This window comes from Chionomys nivalis, chromosome 7 (genome assembly GCF_950005125.1).
Source record: "Chionomys nivalis chromosome 7, mChiNiv1.1, whole genome shotgun sequence".
Taxonomy (NCBI): Eukaryota; Metazoa; Chordata; class Mammalia; order Rodentia; family Cricetidae; genus Chionomys; species Chionomys nivalis.
Genome location: NC_080092.1, coordinates 43,604,590 through 43,622,170, shown reverse-complemented (window position 1 = coordinate 43,622,170; position 17,581 = coordinate 43,604,590). Strand labels below are relative to the sequence as shown.

Below are 17,581 nucleotides of genomic sequence, written 5' to 3'. Positions count from 1 at the left end.
CAGCAGTTTCTTTTGACATTGATTACTTTTTCTTTTACACTTCAGTATTGCAATGGTGGAGACCTGGCAGATTATTTGCAAGGTAATTTTATTACTGCATTTACTGTGTATGTGTGTGTGTGAGAGAGAGAGATAGACAGAGAGACAGAGAGAGACAGAGAGAGAGGGAGAGAGAAAGAAAGTGGGTCTCAAAATGGAAGTCAGGTTGTCATCATAAACATTTTTCTTTTCCCGCTGAACCATCTCACTAATCCTGTAAGGTAAATTTATGTTTATCTGTCAATACTCAATAAAGAGCAGTCTGTTTCATTCTATGAGGTTTTTCTGAATCTTGTCCCAAACTTGTGTAGAAATACTCAATAAATATTTGTGTGCTTGTTAACTGGTAGTCGTTTTGTTGGTTTTCTAAACTTACACACATATTGAACTTTTTCTCTCTGACAGTGAGGAAGGAGATTAGAAAAGGGGCTTTCCCCAGGATGGAAGAAACCAAATAGATATTTTTTTTTCAAAAGGTACAGCTGGTTTGCCATCACTGACCCATTAATTTCTTTTATTTCTTTAAAAATAGATTAGTTATCTGGGCAGTGGTATTACACGTCTTTAATTCCAGCACTTGGGAGGCAGAGGCCGAGACAGGCAGATCTCTTTGAGTTTGAGGTCAGCCTGGTCTACAGAGTGAGCTCCAGGACAACCAAGTCTACACAGAGAAACCCTGTCTCAAAAAATACAAAAACAAAAAGCATTTTTTTTTTTATTTTTTCGAGACAGGGTTTCTCCGTAGCTTTTTGGTTCCTGTCCTGGAACTAGCTCTTGTAGACCAGGCTGGCCTCGAACTCACAGAGATCCGCTTGTCTCTGCTTCCCAAGTGCTGGGATTAAAGGCGTGCGCCACCACTGCCCAGCCAAAAAGCATTTTTTTAAAAACCATGAAAGTTGAAGGAGGAGTGAGTGGGAGAAGAGAAGTGGGAAGGTAATGAGGGTTGTATGATCTATATGTATGTACATATACAAAACATCATTATTAGGTATAATTAATATATGTTAATAAGAGGCCAGAGACATGGCCCTGTGGGTGAAGCTACTTGCTGCCAAGCTTGACAGCCTGAGTTCAGTACTCAGGGTTCCAAATGGTGAAAGGAAAGAACATACCCTCTTAAGTTGTCTGCTGACCTCCATATGTGTGCTTCCTGCCCACTAAAAGAATAAATAAATATTACTTAAAATTTTAATATATGAGCCGGGTGGTGGTGGCGCACGCCTTTAATCCCAGCACTCGGGAGGCAGAGGCAGGCAGATCTCTGTGAGTTTGACGCCAGCCTGGTCTACAAGAGCTAGTTCCAGGACAGGAACCAAAAAAGCTACGGAGAAACCCTGTCTCGAAAATCCAAAAAATAGTAATAATAATAATATATGCTAATACAAACATTTGAAAAATTAAAATCATAGTCAGTGGGGCAGGAGAGATGACTTAGTGGTTAAGACCTGGGTTCAGTTCCCAGCATCCATATGGTGGCTCACAACAATCACTAACTGTAGTTCTAGGGGATCTGATGCCTTCTTATGATCTTTCTTAGCACCAGGCTTGCATGTGGTGCACATACATACATGCAAGCAAAATACTTATACACATAATAATTAAATTTAAAAGCTCATAGTCAAAGGATATATTTATATGGACATTTCTTATAATTTAAAAAGCCAATAATAAGGAATTAAAAATACTGAAATCATTTTGTGGTAGATTTTAGTACTAAATGATACTTGAAATTCTGAACCTCAAATGTGTGTAACTTATGTGTGTGTGTGTATGTTTGTATGTGTGTGTGTCCCATATCAGATATCCTGCATATCAGGTATTTATATTACAATTCATAACAGCAAAATTGCAGTTACAAAATAACAAAATAATTTTATGGTTGGGGAGTCACCACAGCATATGAGAGGGTCACAGCATTAGGAAGGTTGAGTACTGCTAATATAGACATTGATTTGACTCACCCACTAACATACAGTAAGAAAAATATATCTTGGTGGTTTTTGTTTGGTTGGTTGGTTTTGGTTTTTCGAGACAAAGTTTCTCTGTGTAACAGTCTTAGCGGTCCTGGAACTAGCTCTTGTAGACCAGGCTGGCATCCAACTCACAGAGACCTGCCTGCCTCTACCTCCCAAGTGCTGGGATTAAAGGTGTGCGTCACCACTGCCTGGCTCAGACTTTTTTCAATGATCTTAAGGATCAATGATGAACAAGTTATTAAAGTATTTTTAAACCATAAAGTGTCAGTTGGCATATTATTAAAGTAATTTTAAAACTATAGGGTTTCACTTACTACAGATGTCAATGTTATTTTTACCTTTTACACATTTGAAAATGCTATTCTAAGAATTGTATGGACAGAAATATTCTCACAAAGGATTTAGAGATTTAATGTGTATGTGTGTGTTTGTATGAATGTATGTCACATATGTGCAGTTGCCTGTGGGGGCCAGAAGAGCTCACTGGATGCTCCTGAAACTGGAGTGAGAGGTAGTTTTTAGTCACAAGATGTGGGTGCTAAGAACTAAACTTGGTATTCTTAATTGTGAGTCATCTCTCCAGCCCATCTTGAAGGATTTAAATCTTTCATGTAGATTCAGGAGATTGTACTTGTGAGACATTTTAGATTCATTACTTTAGAAAATTTATATTTTTATACCTAACTATATTTATGTGTACATTATATGCTAGGCTTTTTTGAAGTTTCCAATACTAAGTATGTTGTTTTGTATTATCACAACTACTTTATGAAGTCAGTCTCATCAAACTTATAAAGAAGAGGGGTTGTCTTCTAGAATCACACATGGGGCAAGAACTGTTTTTTTTTTGTTTTTTTGTTTTTTTTTTTGTTTGTTTTTTCGAGACAGGGTTTCTCTGTGGCTTTGGAGCCTGTCCTGGAACTAGCTCTGTAGACCAGGCTGGCCTCGAACTCACAGAGATCCGCCTACCTCTGCCTCCCGAGTGCTGGGATTAAAGGCGTGCGCCACCATTGCCCGGCAAGAACTGGTATTATAAAAGCCTTACACCCTATACCACGCTGTTAGGCTATAGCCTCTCCAAATGCTGTGAAAGTTACTGAATAATTATTACAGGAGTGGAAACTGCTTAAAGGTCTCTTCACCTATCCTGTGTGGGGCAGGAGGACACCGTCTTTGAGAGATAAGAGCAGAGACAATGCTACACAGAGCTAGCTCCCTGACAACAGGTTCCACATAAGGATTTCATTGTCTTTAGTTTGTGCCCATGTGCTGCTTGGTACTAAACTTGAACATTTTTCCTAGGTATGACCCATATAAAAGGGAACTTATTTTTTATCTATAAAGGACATTGCATTTGTTGAGCGCCTCTTATGTTCAGAACTGTGCTATAGGAACCTTGATTAGTAAAAATGGGAAAGAAAAAAGACATCAAAAACAAAATCGCAAATCAGTTCTCTTTAACAGATCAGGTACCATTTTTTTGAGAAATCTGTTACCTCGTCATAGATTTTGGTTGTTGAATTAACAAAAGGAATACATATGAATCCCAGTTTCTTATTTATTTCATACCTCCTTAACAGATGAATTCTCTTAGTGGAATGAAAAGACATTTGATTTTGTGTGTTTAAATATTTATGTGACTCCTTTTCCACCAGCGAAAGGAACTCTCAGTGAAGACACCATCCGAGTGTTTCTTCACCAGATTGCAGCAGCCATGCGCATCCTGCACAGCAAAGGTGTCATCCACAGGGACCTCAAACCTCAGAATATCTTGTTGTCTTATGCCAATCGGAGGAAGTCGAATGTCAGTGGTATTCGTATCAAAATAGGTAAACATCCATATATTGCTTTGTGGAAAGGACATTTTTTTCAGACAGTATTTTTAGATCATTTTAGTTCAGATTTGTTAGAATGATAAATTTTATTGATGCTATTTTGAAATTGTTACAGGGTTTATTGAGATCTGTTTAGATACATGAATCTTTTTTCTAACTCTAACAAGGGCCAGATGCTAAGCCTGCTTCTCCAGGAGGGGAGCTGCTATAGTATACTTACAGACAGTGGGTCCCTAACATGGCACAGATGTCTAGAAGGCCGCACTCAGTCTTTGCTGGGGCTTTTAGTGCTTGAGAGAGTTCAAATTCTAACTGTGGCATTGATGTTTGATAAGAGCTTTGTTAATAATTTATTATAAGTAGCATCTTCACTTGTGAGGATCAAGGATCCTTGGTTAAATAGCTAGTAAAGTAGTGACTTAGGTTGACTGTTGCTATTTTTAACTTCTTTAAATTGAGATAGCTACTTGTTTTCCTTTGGTGTACAGACTTTCAAGAAACACTTTATTTTTCACAGTTCTTTTGTTTCTTGTTTGTCTTACAAAATTATATATTTGTAAAGTGTGAGCAAAGTGTCATTTGTTCTTTTAATTTTTTTTAATTTTGTGAAACAGCTGATTTTGGTTTTGCACGTTATCTACATAGTAACACAATGGCAGCAACACTGTGTGGATCCCCAATGTACATGGTGAGTGAGAAGAACTTCTGTATGTGATCTGAACAATGATTTATATTGTTGCTGTTAATTATGTTAGCAGTAATTCGATCACACAGACACCTTGCTTTAGCTTTGTGAATTTAAAAGTTGTTCTACATTTGTTTTTAGTTTTTTGAGTCTTTTTAAATTGCATTTTTTTATGTGGACGAATGTTTTCCAGTACCTATGTCTGTGCACCACATGAGTGCAGTGCCTGAGGAGGCCAAAAGATGGTATCAGATGCTCTAGAACTGGAGTTGCCACAATTGTAAGCTATGTGGTTGTTGGGAATTGAACCTGGATACTTTGAAGATCTGCTAGTGCTTTTAACTGCTGAGCTATCTCGCCATCTCTCCATCCTCCTGTTTTGGCCTAGAACTCACTTTGTAGACCAGGTTGCCCTCAAATCTACAGAAATACACCTGTTTGTCCCCTAAGTGCTGGGATTAGAGGTGTGTGCTGCCATGCCTGGCCCTGTTTTTATTAAAGATCAATTATGATAGAAATCCCTAAATACTGGCTATTCTGTTGTTGCTGTGATAGAACACCATGAGCAAAAGCAGCTTGTGAAGGAAGAATTTATTTTATTTTGACTATGATTCCAGAGGGATAGGGTCCACAATGGCAAGACAAACATGGTAGTAGACAGCTGGAGCAGAGGGATGGCTGATCACATGTTTACAAGCAGGAAGCCAGAAAGTTAGGGAAAACAGGAAGTGGGGTGAAGCTATAATCCCTCATAGCTATACTTCCTTCAGCAAGGTTCTGCATCATAAAAGTTCCATAACCTCCACAAACAGCACCATGTTCTTGGGGGTCAGGGGCTCAAATACATGACCTGTAAGGACATTTGTCATTCAAACCATGTTGTAATATGGAGCGGCGGGCTTGCGTCCCGGGCACTGTGTTGTAATAAGAGCGGTGGGCTTGCGTCCCCGGCACCCAGCCACCCACATGGCTAGCTTATGCCCCGAAATAATTACACGGAAACTGTATTCTTTTAAACACTGCCTGGCCCTTAGCTCCAGCCTCTTATTGGCTAGCTCTTACATATTGATCTAACCCATTTCTAATATTCTGTGTAGTTCCACGAGCTGGCTTACCAGGAAAGATCTTAACCTGCGTCTGTCTGGAGTGGGAGAATCATGGCAACTCATTGACTTGGCTTCTTTCTCCCAGCATTCTGTTCTGTTTACTCCACCCACCTAAGGGTTGGCCTATCAAATGGGCCTAGGCAGTTTCTTTATTAATTAACCAATGAAAGCAACAGATTAATACAAGACCCACCTCCATCAAAACCACAACTGTTAGAGTCAATTGAAAATAAAAATTTATATAATACTGTCATAGTATACTTAATGTGTAATAATTAAGAATACTTACAGAAAGCTGGACAGCGGTAGCACCTTGAATTACAGCCCTCAGGAAGCTCTGTGAGTTCAAGGTCAGCCTGGTCTACACAGTGAGTTCCAGGACAGCCAGAGGTACACAGAAATCCTCTCTCAAAAAACAAGCAAAAAAGTCTAGTTTTATTTAAATAGGATTTATTTTTTAAATATTTAAATATATTGCTTATATATAATAACATCTAGACTTTTAATAGCATTCTAAAAATTCTTAAGTATGAAGTTAGGTCAGGGCAGGACTTGGCATAATATGCCTCTAATCCCAGCATTTAGGAAGTGGAGGTAGGGAGATCAAGAGTTAAGAGCAACCTGTGCTATGTATAGCAAGACTATGCTTCAAAAAAGAAAAAGAAGAAAAAAAGAAATTTTAACCTGGAAGAGTATTTTGGCTGATTATTCAAGAACGTTGACTCTCTGGGGAATATAGCTTAGTGAGGCCCTGGGATCAATCATCTGAACCATGAGAAAGAGGGAAAAGACTGAATTGAGACATTTACTAGGGGAACAGAAAGAACATGCAACAATTAAGAGCGCTCATTTTTCTTGCAGAGCACTAGGTTCAATTCCTAGCACCCTTTCAGTGGTTCCAACCACTTACAACTTCAGTTGCAGGGGAATGATTCCCTTTTCTGGCCTCTGAGGACACTGCACACATGTGACACAGACACATGCAGGCAAAACATCTACAAATATAAAATGAAAAAAATGAAATACTGGAACAAGTGTTATGTATGGAAAATAGTTTCACACTAAGTATAGTTGACCTCTTTAATTTTTGTTTACTTGATTTTTTATTTTTGGATGGGGGGTAGGTTTTATTTTGAGACAGGGTCTCTCTATGTAACTTTGGTTGGCCTGAAGCTTGCTCTATAGACCAGACTGGCCTCAGACTCAGAGATCTGCCTCCTGAGTGCTGGGATTAAAAGCATGCACCACTACCACCCGTCAGTATATATTTTCTTTATTACTATAATGCTCATTCTTGGTATCCATTATATTATAGAGACATACTTGTTTCTTTTGTCATGCAGCATTGTATTGTAATTCTAAGTATCATTCTATCAGGGCAATATTACAATATGTTAACATTTTTATTTTGTAATATGATCAAATTATTATCAGTGAATCAATGTATGCACATTAAGACTGTAACTAACATAGTTCATGTCTCTTGAATTTTTGTGAACAGGCTCCTGAGGTTATTATGTCTCAACATTATGATGCTAAGGCAGATTTATGGAGCATAGGAACAGTGATCTATCAATGCCTAGTTGGAAAACCACCTTTTCAGGTAGCCTCACTTTTTCTTATGTTCTAGGTTCTAGTATCTTTTAATTTGTAGTTACCTTTGATTTATAAAATAAGGACTACTTTGAAATCAGTAGGCTTTAGGCTCTTCTGTGATTTGATTTGATTTTGTTACAGGTAATGCTGTGGGAGCCAGGGTGTATGCTCTTCCTTTCTACCTGCTTGCCCTTTGTAGTTGGGCTGCCATGAAGTTTTCTCGGCTAGTAGCATAGAGTCAGGGCTAGCTAGCCCTAAGATGAATGGTAACCAAACCTCTTCTTGTTAGCCTGGTTTCGGGGTCAGGGAATCCAGATGAGGTGGGCACTGTTCTGATGGGTCATAGAAAGCTTATCTCCTACATCTCATGGCACTTTGTGGATGAGAGGGGGATAATTACTGAATTTTTGTTTCTTCTTCATCTCCTTTTCTTATTAAGAGCCTGACCTTCAGAGGATATGCTGGCATCTCTTGAGTTCATATTATAATGTTATAATTTTTTAGTTTTATTATTTTTTTTTTCGAGACAGGGTTTCTCTGTAGCTTTAGAGCCTGTCCTGGAACTCGTCTATAGACCAGGCTGGCCTCGAACTCACAGAGATCCATCTGCCTCTGCCTCCCGAGTACTGGGATTAGAGGCGTACATGTGCTGCCACCACTGCCTAGCTGTTTTATTAATTTTTTAACCTGAAAATTCTTTACCTAGCATGGTATAAAGAGTGAAATCCTTTACTCAGCATTGTATAAAAAGAAACCAGTAACTCAGTCAAGTTACTTGCTTTGCATTCCCAGTGTGGTTCCTAGGTAGAGGAAGTTTCACTGATCTAGCCACTCTTCCTGTAAGAGTGCTACTGTTAGGGAGAGAGAGTATCGGCAATATACTTGTTTTTGTTTTTTGGTTTTCTATTTTTTTTTCTTGAGTCCCTTGAAAGTCATACAGTAAAACACACCTAGGCTTTACACAGCAGTAATGTACTTACTGGCTGTGTAACCTCCAGAGTAACAACTCTTCTCTGTTCAGGCTCCTTGGAGGGTCTGAATATATTGTACCAAGATACTCAGAATTTGCATATTATCTCAGATGGTTTTTAAGTCTTTTGTGCCCAACAATCCATTCGTGGTCAGTATCAATAACATTTTGCAGTAGGAACAGGTTTGGAAGTTTTGCTCCCCTCTATTTAGAAAGTTAACTTTTTCTGTTCTTAAATAGGCTAATAGTCCTCAAGACCTAAGGATGTTTTATGAGAAAAACAGGAGCTTAATGCCTAGGTATGTGATTAAAATTTATTCAAATTTTCTTGGGTTTTATTTTTTAAAACAATTTATTTACGTACTTAAGTAGTAGTCTTTCTCTGTAGCCCATTTAGCCTTAAACCCATGATCTTCCTACTTTACCTTTATGAGGGGATAACCATCATTCCTGTCTAGTCTGGGTTTATTATTCATGAATGCAGTGTTATTTATTTAAACTTAATATTTTGTGAATTTCTGTTGATGAGTCATTTTCAATTTGTAGTAATGTTATAATAGGAAATTAGAAAGTTTCTAACACACCACAAATACATAGGCAGTACTGTGTCATTTGTTTTTTGTTTTTTAAAATGCAAATTTAAGAAAGCCATCACAGAGCTTCTATGTGTTACTTGTATAGAGGCATGTAGACACAGGTTCATAAAGCAAAAAGCAAATTCCTACCTAGGTGCTGGACATTCTGTAGCAATAATAAGAGTTATTATGTATTTTTCCAAATGCTCTTTGTGGGAGTTCTTTACACGTGCTTGAGAGCTTGTGTGTTTGTGTTTTTGTGTGTGTGTGTACATGCAGTGTGAGATAAATTACATTTTGAGTTGTATTTTCTTTCTTTTTTAAGATTGGTTCTCTGAATAGTCTTTCCTGTATGATGCAGCAGTGTAAACAGAGTGCCTTTTCCATAAAGGGAAGAAGACCAATTAGCTATTTTAACTTATATTAGTCTTTTCATTAATGAAGTTGGCTCATTTTTATTTGCCCTAATAGCTTTTACTAGTTTGTATCCCGTGGCATGCGTGTGTGTGTGTGTGTGTGTGTGTGTGTGTTTCTGTTCTGTTCCTCATTTTTCTCAGCTGCTTTGCTATTTTAATACTGGCTTTTGGGCCGGGTGGTGGTGGCGCACGCCTTTAATCCCAGCACTTGGGAGGCAGAGGCAGGCGGATCTCTGTGAGTTCCAGACCAGCCTGGTCTACAGAGCTAGTTCCAGGACAGGCTCCAAAGCCACAGAGAAACCCTGTCTCGAAAAACCAAAAAAAACCAAAACAAAACAAAACAAAAAAAATACTGGCTTTTGGAAATTGGATTCCCTGTCAATTGTATTTGATTAAACTTTGCCCTTTTCTAGACAGAACTGGAGGAGGTTTTTTTTTTTTCTTTAGAGACTCCCATAGCAACTGTTGTAAGTTGTGTTAAAAGTCAGGCTCTCTGTTCTAGAAGATTCTTGTAAATAACAGTGTTTATCACATTAATTGCTGATAATTATTAAAAGTTAGTATAGTGCCTTTTTTCTCACTTTCAAGCTATGAAGCTTCGTCGAGTCTTCTTGTTAGAGATGTAATATTTGTGAAAGTGTATATACATTTTCATTTACCAGGATGAAGGCAAAAGTAATGTAGTTAAGTACATAGAAACTCACCACTTACATTGTGTTTTACTTCAGTATTCCCAGAGAAACATCACCTTACTTGGCTAATCTCCTTTTGGGTTTGCTTCAGAGAAATCAAAAGGATAGAATGGATTTTGGTAAGTAATAGCTTCAAGCTTTGTGTATTTTCTAATTTTATATTTTCTGAGAATTGTATAGATTGCATACTCTAAGTAAAAATGGGTACTTAGTTATTTTAGAAAAATAAAAGTCATTTTGCTTTTGGTTGTCTTTTTTCCTTTCATTGTTTTAATGAAGACTCCTCAAGTGCTCATCATGTTCCAGGGATGTGGGATAGAGTAGTAAAGAAAACTGTGTCTTCAAGTAGTTAATAGTCTGAGGAGGAAAGAGAGGTGAGCTGTAAACTGTAATTGTAGTTGTGCTAGAAGGTGCCAGCTACTGTGCAAAAATAGAACAAAGGAAGAGACACAGAATGAGGAACTAAAATTTTAAATAAGGTAGTCCACAGCTCTGGCTGTCCTGGAATTCACTTGGTAGATCAGGTTGGCCTTGAACTCACAGAGGTCTACGGGCCTCTGCCTCCCAGAGTGCTGGGATTAAAGACATGTGCCACCACCACCTAACTAGAGTCTTAATTTTAACATAAATATCTACTACTTCTTCTTCTTCTTCTTTTTTTTTTTTTTGGTTTTTCGAGACAGGGTTTCTCTGTAGCTTTGGAGCCTGTCCTGGAACTAGTTCTTGTAGACCAGGATGGTCTCGAACTCAGAGATCCGCCTGCCTCTGCCTCCCGAGTGCTGGGATTAAAGGCGTGCGCTATCTACTACTTCTGATATCCATATGGGTTTAAGTTATTCCATATCATTTCTTTGCTCTGATATGTTTCTGTTTCTCTGCCTTTTGTGGTCTCATTGGTTTATTTATCTAGTTGTCAATATCATTTAGTTGTGAGTCTTAGCATTTAATGGCTGAGACGTCTCTCCAGCCCTAGCCAATGTCTCTTCTAAAGGTTGTGTTCTCATGTTTCATTACAGAAGCATTTTTCAACCATCCTTTTCTTGAGCAAGTTCCAGTTAAAAAATGTAAGTACCCATTTTTACTTAGAGTATGCAAGCTGAAAGAAAAGATTTAGTATTTTACAACACAAAATTAATTTTTTATTTATTTATTTTTTTGGTTTTTCGAGACAGGGTTTCTCTGTGGTTTTGGAGCCTGTCCTGGAACTAGCTCTTTGTAGACCAGGCTGGTCTCGAACTCACAGAGATCCGCCTGCCTCTGCCTCCCAAGTGCTGGGTAAAGGCGTGCGCCACCCGGATAATTTTTTATTGTTTCTCAAAAATTCCTTGAGCATTGCCTATATACCTGTAGCCCAAATTGTAATTGGTATTAATAATAAAAACCCAGAGTCTGACATAGGGATTAATGCTGAAGATCAGAGAAGCAGAGTGGTCAGCTTTCTCACCTCTACCAATGCTAATACTGAAGGGACAATCCTGTCCTCAGACTGTTTAGATCTATCTCCACCAAACCTCAGACTGTACTGAGCTCCTGTCTCCTCCTGCCTTATATTCCTCTCTCTGCCCAGGCATCCCACTCCTGCTTCCACCTCCCTAGTGCTGGAATTAATGGCGTGGGATCCCGAGTGCTGAAATCACCTTTGTGTGAGCTTTGTTTCTCTTTTAAACAGATTCAATCTTGTGTAGCCCAGGGTGGCACTGAACTAACAGAATCATCTGCCTCTGTCTCCTGAGTCCTGGAATTAAAGGTGTGAGCCACCACTGCCTGGCCTCTAGTTGCTTAGCTCTGCTCTCTGATCTTCAGGCAAGCTTTATTTATTTAAAACATAAAATATCACTACAATCTATAATTGTGTTTGTTCAACAACATTTTTTTCTTTCTACATCCAAACTGAAAAGATTTAGTAACTGCTGCATTTTTTTTGAAATTTTTAAAATTATTTTCACGGTGTGTGCGCATGTGAGTGTGTGTGTGTGTGTACACACACAGAGAACAACTTGCAGGAATCAGTTCTCTCCTTCTATCTATGTGGGTCCTGGTGATCAAACTCAGGTTGTCAGGTGTGGTGGCAAGCACATTCACCTGCTAAGTCATCACTCTAGTCCAAATTTTATATTTTTGTTAAATTAAAATCTAAAAACATTTATCTTTGTTATTTTTAAGCATATCTTCATGTCTGTGTGTGGATATTACACTTGAGTGCAGGTGCCCAAGAAATCCAGAAGAGTTTTAGATGGTTGTAAGGCATTTGATGTAACTCTTGTTACATTTATTTACCTAGTGTGTGTGTTTGTGTATTCGTGTATGTGCACACATGTGGAAGTTAAAGAACAACTTGGTTGGGCTCCTTATACCATGGGTTCCAGGGATCGAACTCAAGTGGTCAGGTTGGCTGCCAGTACCTTTTCCTGCTGAGCCATCTGCCCAGCCATTTTTTTCTTTTTCCTTTCCTTTTTTTTTTCCCCCCCTGAGATAGGGTTTCTCTATTTAATAGTCTGGCTGTCCTGGAACTTCCTCTATAGACCAGGCTGACCTTTAACTCACAGAGATCTGCCTCTAAATATCGTGAGTGTTGGAATTAAAGGTGTATACCATCACACCTGGCTCTTTTTTTCTTTCTTAAATATTTTGTTGCATTTTTTGTTCCATCCTTGTAACAATTAATGAATAGATGAATACAAATTTTGGGTTAAAATAAGATTGTAGTTGGTTTAGAGCTTGTACTGTTAGGCAGATCTTACAACCCACTATAGAGAGATGCAGATTTTTGACTGTGCTTCTTCCCCAGCTTGCCCCGTCCCAGTGCCTGTGTATGCTGGCCCTATCCCTGGAAGCTCTTGCGGCAGCTCACCATCTTGTCGCTTTGCCTCTCCACCAGTAAGTTGGGTTTTATTAAAAATGATTTCAGAGTTAGGGCTTTTGTTCTCTTAGTGAGTATGTTTGCTATGGAGCTGAAGTCTAGAAGAAAGGACATCAAGTAGACCCACCATTGGCCCTCTGCTCTGTTAACTGCATAATATCAGTAAAAATGATGTGTCTGTAGGCCTTTTTTTTCTGAACAGTGATTATTAACTACCACCTTGTTGTTCCACGTGGGAATTTAGTGATACATGCAAACAAAGCATGCTCATTAGAGGTGGAAAAGCAATAAACAATACTGTACACTGTAAATGTTCAGATTCCATAGCATTTGATGAATGGGGAAATAACCTTGGAACTAGATGTTACTGATTTCACAGTGATTACTAGCCCCGCCACTCAAGTCCCTACAGTCTCCTGAAGTTTTCCAGCTAATCCTTAAGGCTGTGTCCTCTCCAGTTTAAGTGCAGCTTCCTTATCCCTGAAGACTTCTGACTTTCTGGTTGTTTGTCCTTCCGGCTCTATTCTCTATTTTACCTAGTTCTTTTCTACATATTGTTAGGCTAATCTCCAGATCTCTGTTGCAGCCTTATGATCTTGAGACTTTTTACAGCTGAAGGCCCAGGGAGCTCTTGTGTCAGCTGTTGTATTTTACATATTAGCCAAGTAGACATGAAGTTTTTGGCTTCTGGCAGAAAGATAGGGGAGCCATAAAAGAAGGCGACTGTGTTATTACCCAGTTGAGACAATGTAAAAGTTTACAAGGAAGCTTGAAAGCTCCTGTATCCCATATTGACATGGTAATGGGATGAGTGCCTTAATCTCTCTGAGCTTGTTTCTTCATATGTGAAGTGAATGCAGTTTACCTCAAGGATAACCGAACATAAACCCTCACCCAGTAAATTTACAGTCGGCGACAGCTGCTATTAGTATTTTCATGAGAAACCGGGTACCACAGACAGAATAGATGCAGAACAAAGCTTACTGCTGAAAGATGAGTTTTAGTTTTAAAACCGTCAGATATGGGCTAGAAAGATGGTTCAGTGCTCAGAGTGTTGGCTGCATAAGCATAAGGACCTCAGTTTAGATCTCCCACATCCATGTACAGTCTGGGCATGATGGCACATAAACCTATAAACCCAGCATGGTGCAGTTTCAAAGTAGGTAGATCCCACAGGCTCACAGAACAGCCAGACTAACCAAAGAGAACTTGTTTCAAAAAATAAGGTGAGAGAGGAAGGAATCCAAAGTCAACTCTAGCCTCCAGATGCACACAGACAGACAAGAGCACCCATAGGTACACACATACACACATACCAAAAGTAACGTAGAAAAGGGTAAAATAAACAAAAACCAAAAAACTCTTTCTTTCACAACCCCACAAATATAAACCAAATTTAAAAAAACGTGATGTGTTCATAAGGCTTACATTTCTGTAAATTTGACCATTTTTCTTCTTTTTTTTTTTGTTTATTTTGGGGGGGATGTTGAGACAGGATTTCTCTATAGCTTTGGAGCTGGTCCTGGAAACTAACTCTTGTAGACCAGGCTGGCCTCGAACTCACAGAGATTTGCTTGCCTCTGCCTCCCAAGTGCTAGGATTAAAGGCCTGCACTACCCGCCTGGCTGAATTTGACAGTTTAAGAGGAAAGAAAGAATGCTTTTTCCTGTATCTTTCTGGAATACTTAGGGTAACATATTAGTTACTTTTCTTGCTGCTGTGATAAGTGCCTTGGAAGAAGAAGGAGGGTTTACTTTTGCCCACAGTTGAAAGGTATACAGTTCATTATGATGTGAAAGATACAGTGGCAAGAGCTGCCTAAGGCTGTGGCAGCAGGAAAAAACTGGCTCAAGGTTGTGTGGATCAAGAAGCGGAGAGGACCTTGGGCCAAACTATAACTTAGAAGAACACACCTATGGCCTACGTTGTCAACTAGGCTCCATCTCTAAAAGGTTCCGCAACTTCCAAAAACAGTGCCATCAGCTAGTGCCCAAGTGTTGAAACATCAGCCAGTGGGGGACATTTTGCATTCAAACAATTAGTCATCTCTTAATTCAAAATGCACTCTATCCAACTTTAAAAGTCTCCATCGTCTTAACATTCCAACATTGTTCTGAAGTCCAGAGTCTTGTAAGGATCAAGGCATTCTTTATTGTGAACCCATGTGAAATGAAAAAAAAAGTTAGGTGCTTCCAACATATAATGACCAGGGTAGACATTCCCTATTCAGAAAGGAGAAACATGAAGATATCAAAGGCTGAAGCAGACAGGACAAATATCAAACCCCACAGCTTCATTTCCTGCATCTAGGGTTCATGGTAGTATCATCTGGGCTCCATCAGAGCTCTTCACCTTCAAGGCTTCATTCACAGCCCACTAAAGAGCTCCATACAGGGAGTCTGACCCTTTTGTATATTGCCTGGGCCTCAGCAGTTTCCTTAAACCTTGCCAAGTCCTCCTTTACCCACTCACTCTTGCATGGTCATGCCTGAAAAACCAGTGCCATGTGGGTAGTGCCAACTTCAGTGGAGCCTGTCCCCTTGGACCAGAGCTGTAGTGGCCTCTGAGTGTCTGACTCGCTGAACTTGGGAAAGTATTTCCCTATAAGGCCCTCCTGGAACAAGATGGCCAGGAGGCTCTTGTGTTCACTTGTTCTCTTTAAAGTTTTTCAAAACGGTTTTGTATTGTTGCACCATGCAACTTTTCACAGATAGGATTTTGCCCTCAAGTTACCTTTCTTATTTCCCAAGTTCAGAATGTGTGGGGTGAGGAATTTGAGTAAGTGAAGATTGATGATTTCAGGGAAAATTGTTAAAAGTGAGGAGGGGGAAAAAGTGAGGAGCAGCCCAATGTTTGTGTATGAGGCCCTTAGTTTTGTCTCTACCCCTGCAAAAATAAAAAATAAGTAAAGAGATAATTTTTTTATTTTTTTTTATTTTTTTTTATTTTTTTTTTTTTTGGTTTTTCGAGACAGGGTTTCTCTGTGGCTTTGGAGCCTGTCCTGGAACTAGCTCTGTAGACCAGGCTGGTCTCGAACTCACAGAGATCCGCCTGCCTCTGCCTCCCGAGTGCTGGGATTAAAGGCGTGCGCCACCATCGCCCGGCTTGAGATAATTTTTTTAAAAAAATCCAGGCACTCCAAAGCAACACAGAGAAACCCTGTCTTGAAAAAAAAAATCCAGGCACAGTAGCACACACCTTTAATCCCAGTACTATGGAGAGAGAGGCAGATACATCTCTGCAAGTGTGAGGCCAGCCTGTTCTACTTAGTGAGTTCCAGGACAGCCAGGGCTACGCTGTGAGTAGTAATCATAGGGAGGTGGGGATTTGAGATGAAAAAATGAAGCATGTTTATGTAAAAGCCACGATCTGCTCCGTGCCATGAAAAGGTAGAGAAAATGGAATACAGAGCAGGCTAGACAGGTAAGCTCTGGATACAAGAAAAGCATCACTTCAAACAGGATAAGAAAGGACAGGTGGATGTGAATGTAGGCGCTTTTGGATAGCAGAGAAAGAAATTCCAATGTTTCAGTCTAAGTCACTGGCAAAAAATTATAGAGTTAGGTAGTCAGTTTCACTGACTTTTAATTGTGTAATATTGGGGAAATGACCTAACCCTCTGAGCTTGTATATTCTAGTTTATGTAGTTGTGAAATGAAGTGCAGAGCACAGCTAGAATCAGAGCTGTGCCACGTAGAGTGCCTGGGTCACAGTCAGTGCTTGGCAGTGGCCGTCCTTCACCTTCCCTTCACTTCATTGCTTTCAGGCAGTCTTCAAAAGGGAGGTGAGGGAATTTTTCACTACATATTGAGACACACAAAATAAGGACACGGGGCTAGGGAGATTTGCCACAGGTCCCAGCAAGAGACCTTGTTTCAAAAAAACAATGTGAGAGAGCTGGACAAATGGTTTGGAGTTCAGAGTACTTGCTCCTCCTCCAGAGGACCTAAATTAGATTGCCAGCACCCACGCCAGGCAGCTTAAAACTGCCTGTAACTCCAACTCCAAAAGATCTGACACCCTCTTCTGGCCTCTGTGGCACATACACATAAATCAAAATAAGTAAATTTTTTCTTAAAGAGTAAGATCAGGGCCAGAGCCAATGGTACATGCTTTTTTTAATCCTAGCACTTGTGAAGCAGAGACAGGTAAATTTCTGTATGCTCAAGGCCAACCTGGTCTATATAGTTCCAGGACCATTGATGAATGGCTTTTGGAGAACAATATCAGAGTTTGACCTTTGATCTCTTGATACATGTGCACTTGCACACACAACTTCACACATGCCCAGATGTACACACATAAACACATACAAACGTGTGGTAAAGTGCTTTCAGACTCATTTCATTCCAACTGTTAATTCAAAGTCTCAACAGAAGTGATATTTAAGGCTTGGGTTTAAAGAACATGATGTAGAATTTTGTTGTTGCTGTTTGTTTTTTCCTTCTTTGAATACAGGAACCGTAGAGACTCAGCACAAGTTATAAAATTGATTTAGAACCATTGTACAATCAAGGCATTTCAGTAGAGTTATCACCAGAGTCTTTAAACTTGGCAAATGCCTAAAGATATGACTTATGCCTAAGTCATTTAAATGTAATTATATACTTCTCTTCCTTTCTTGTCCTATCTCCCACAGACAATCCACCTCCTCCTTAAAAAAATAAAATAGAAAATAAAAAGAAAACACCCATGTTAGGTTATCTAAATCTTTCTTTGAGTGTAAACTTGTAGTCTAACAGACATTACACATGTTTATATGTCTGTTCTTTTTCATAATATGGTCTTTTACTTTTCTGTGTACAATGTTTTCTTTAATATGTCTAGAACT

General features: G+C 39.2%; 1 protein-coding gene across 1 annotated transcript in view; it reads left to right on the top strand.

Moving 5' to 3' along the window:
• Positions 1-17,581, top strand: part of Ulk2 (unc-51 like autophagy activating kinase 2) — a 77,357-nt gene that overhangs the window by 13,834 nt on the left and 45,942 nt on the right. Inside the window, exons 5-12 of the mRNA XM_057774347.1 lie at positions 46-82; positions 3,671-3,844; positions 4,465-4,538; positions 7,143-7,244; positions 8,448-8,506; positions 9,927-10,009; positions 10,907-10,954; positions 12,679-12,767. Of these exons, the coding sequence (XP_057630330.1) occupies positions 46-82; positions 3,671-3,844; positions 4,465-4,538; positions 7,143-7,244; positions 8,448-8,506; positions 9,927-10,009; positions 10,907-10,954; positions 12,679-12,767 (666 nt within the window). The remainder of the gene's footprint in view (positions 1-45; positions 83-3,670; positions 3,845-4,464; positions 4,539-7,142; positions 7,245-8,447; positions 8,507-9,926; positions 10,010-10,906; positions 10,955-12,678; positions 12,768-17,581) is intronic.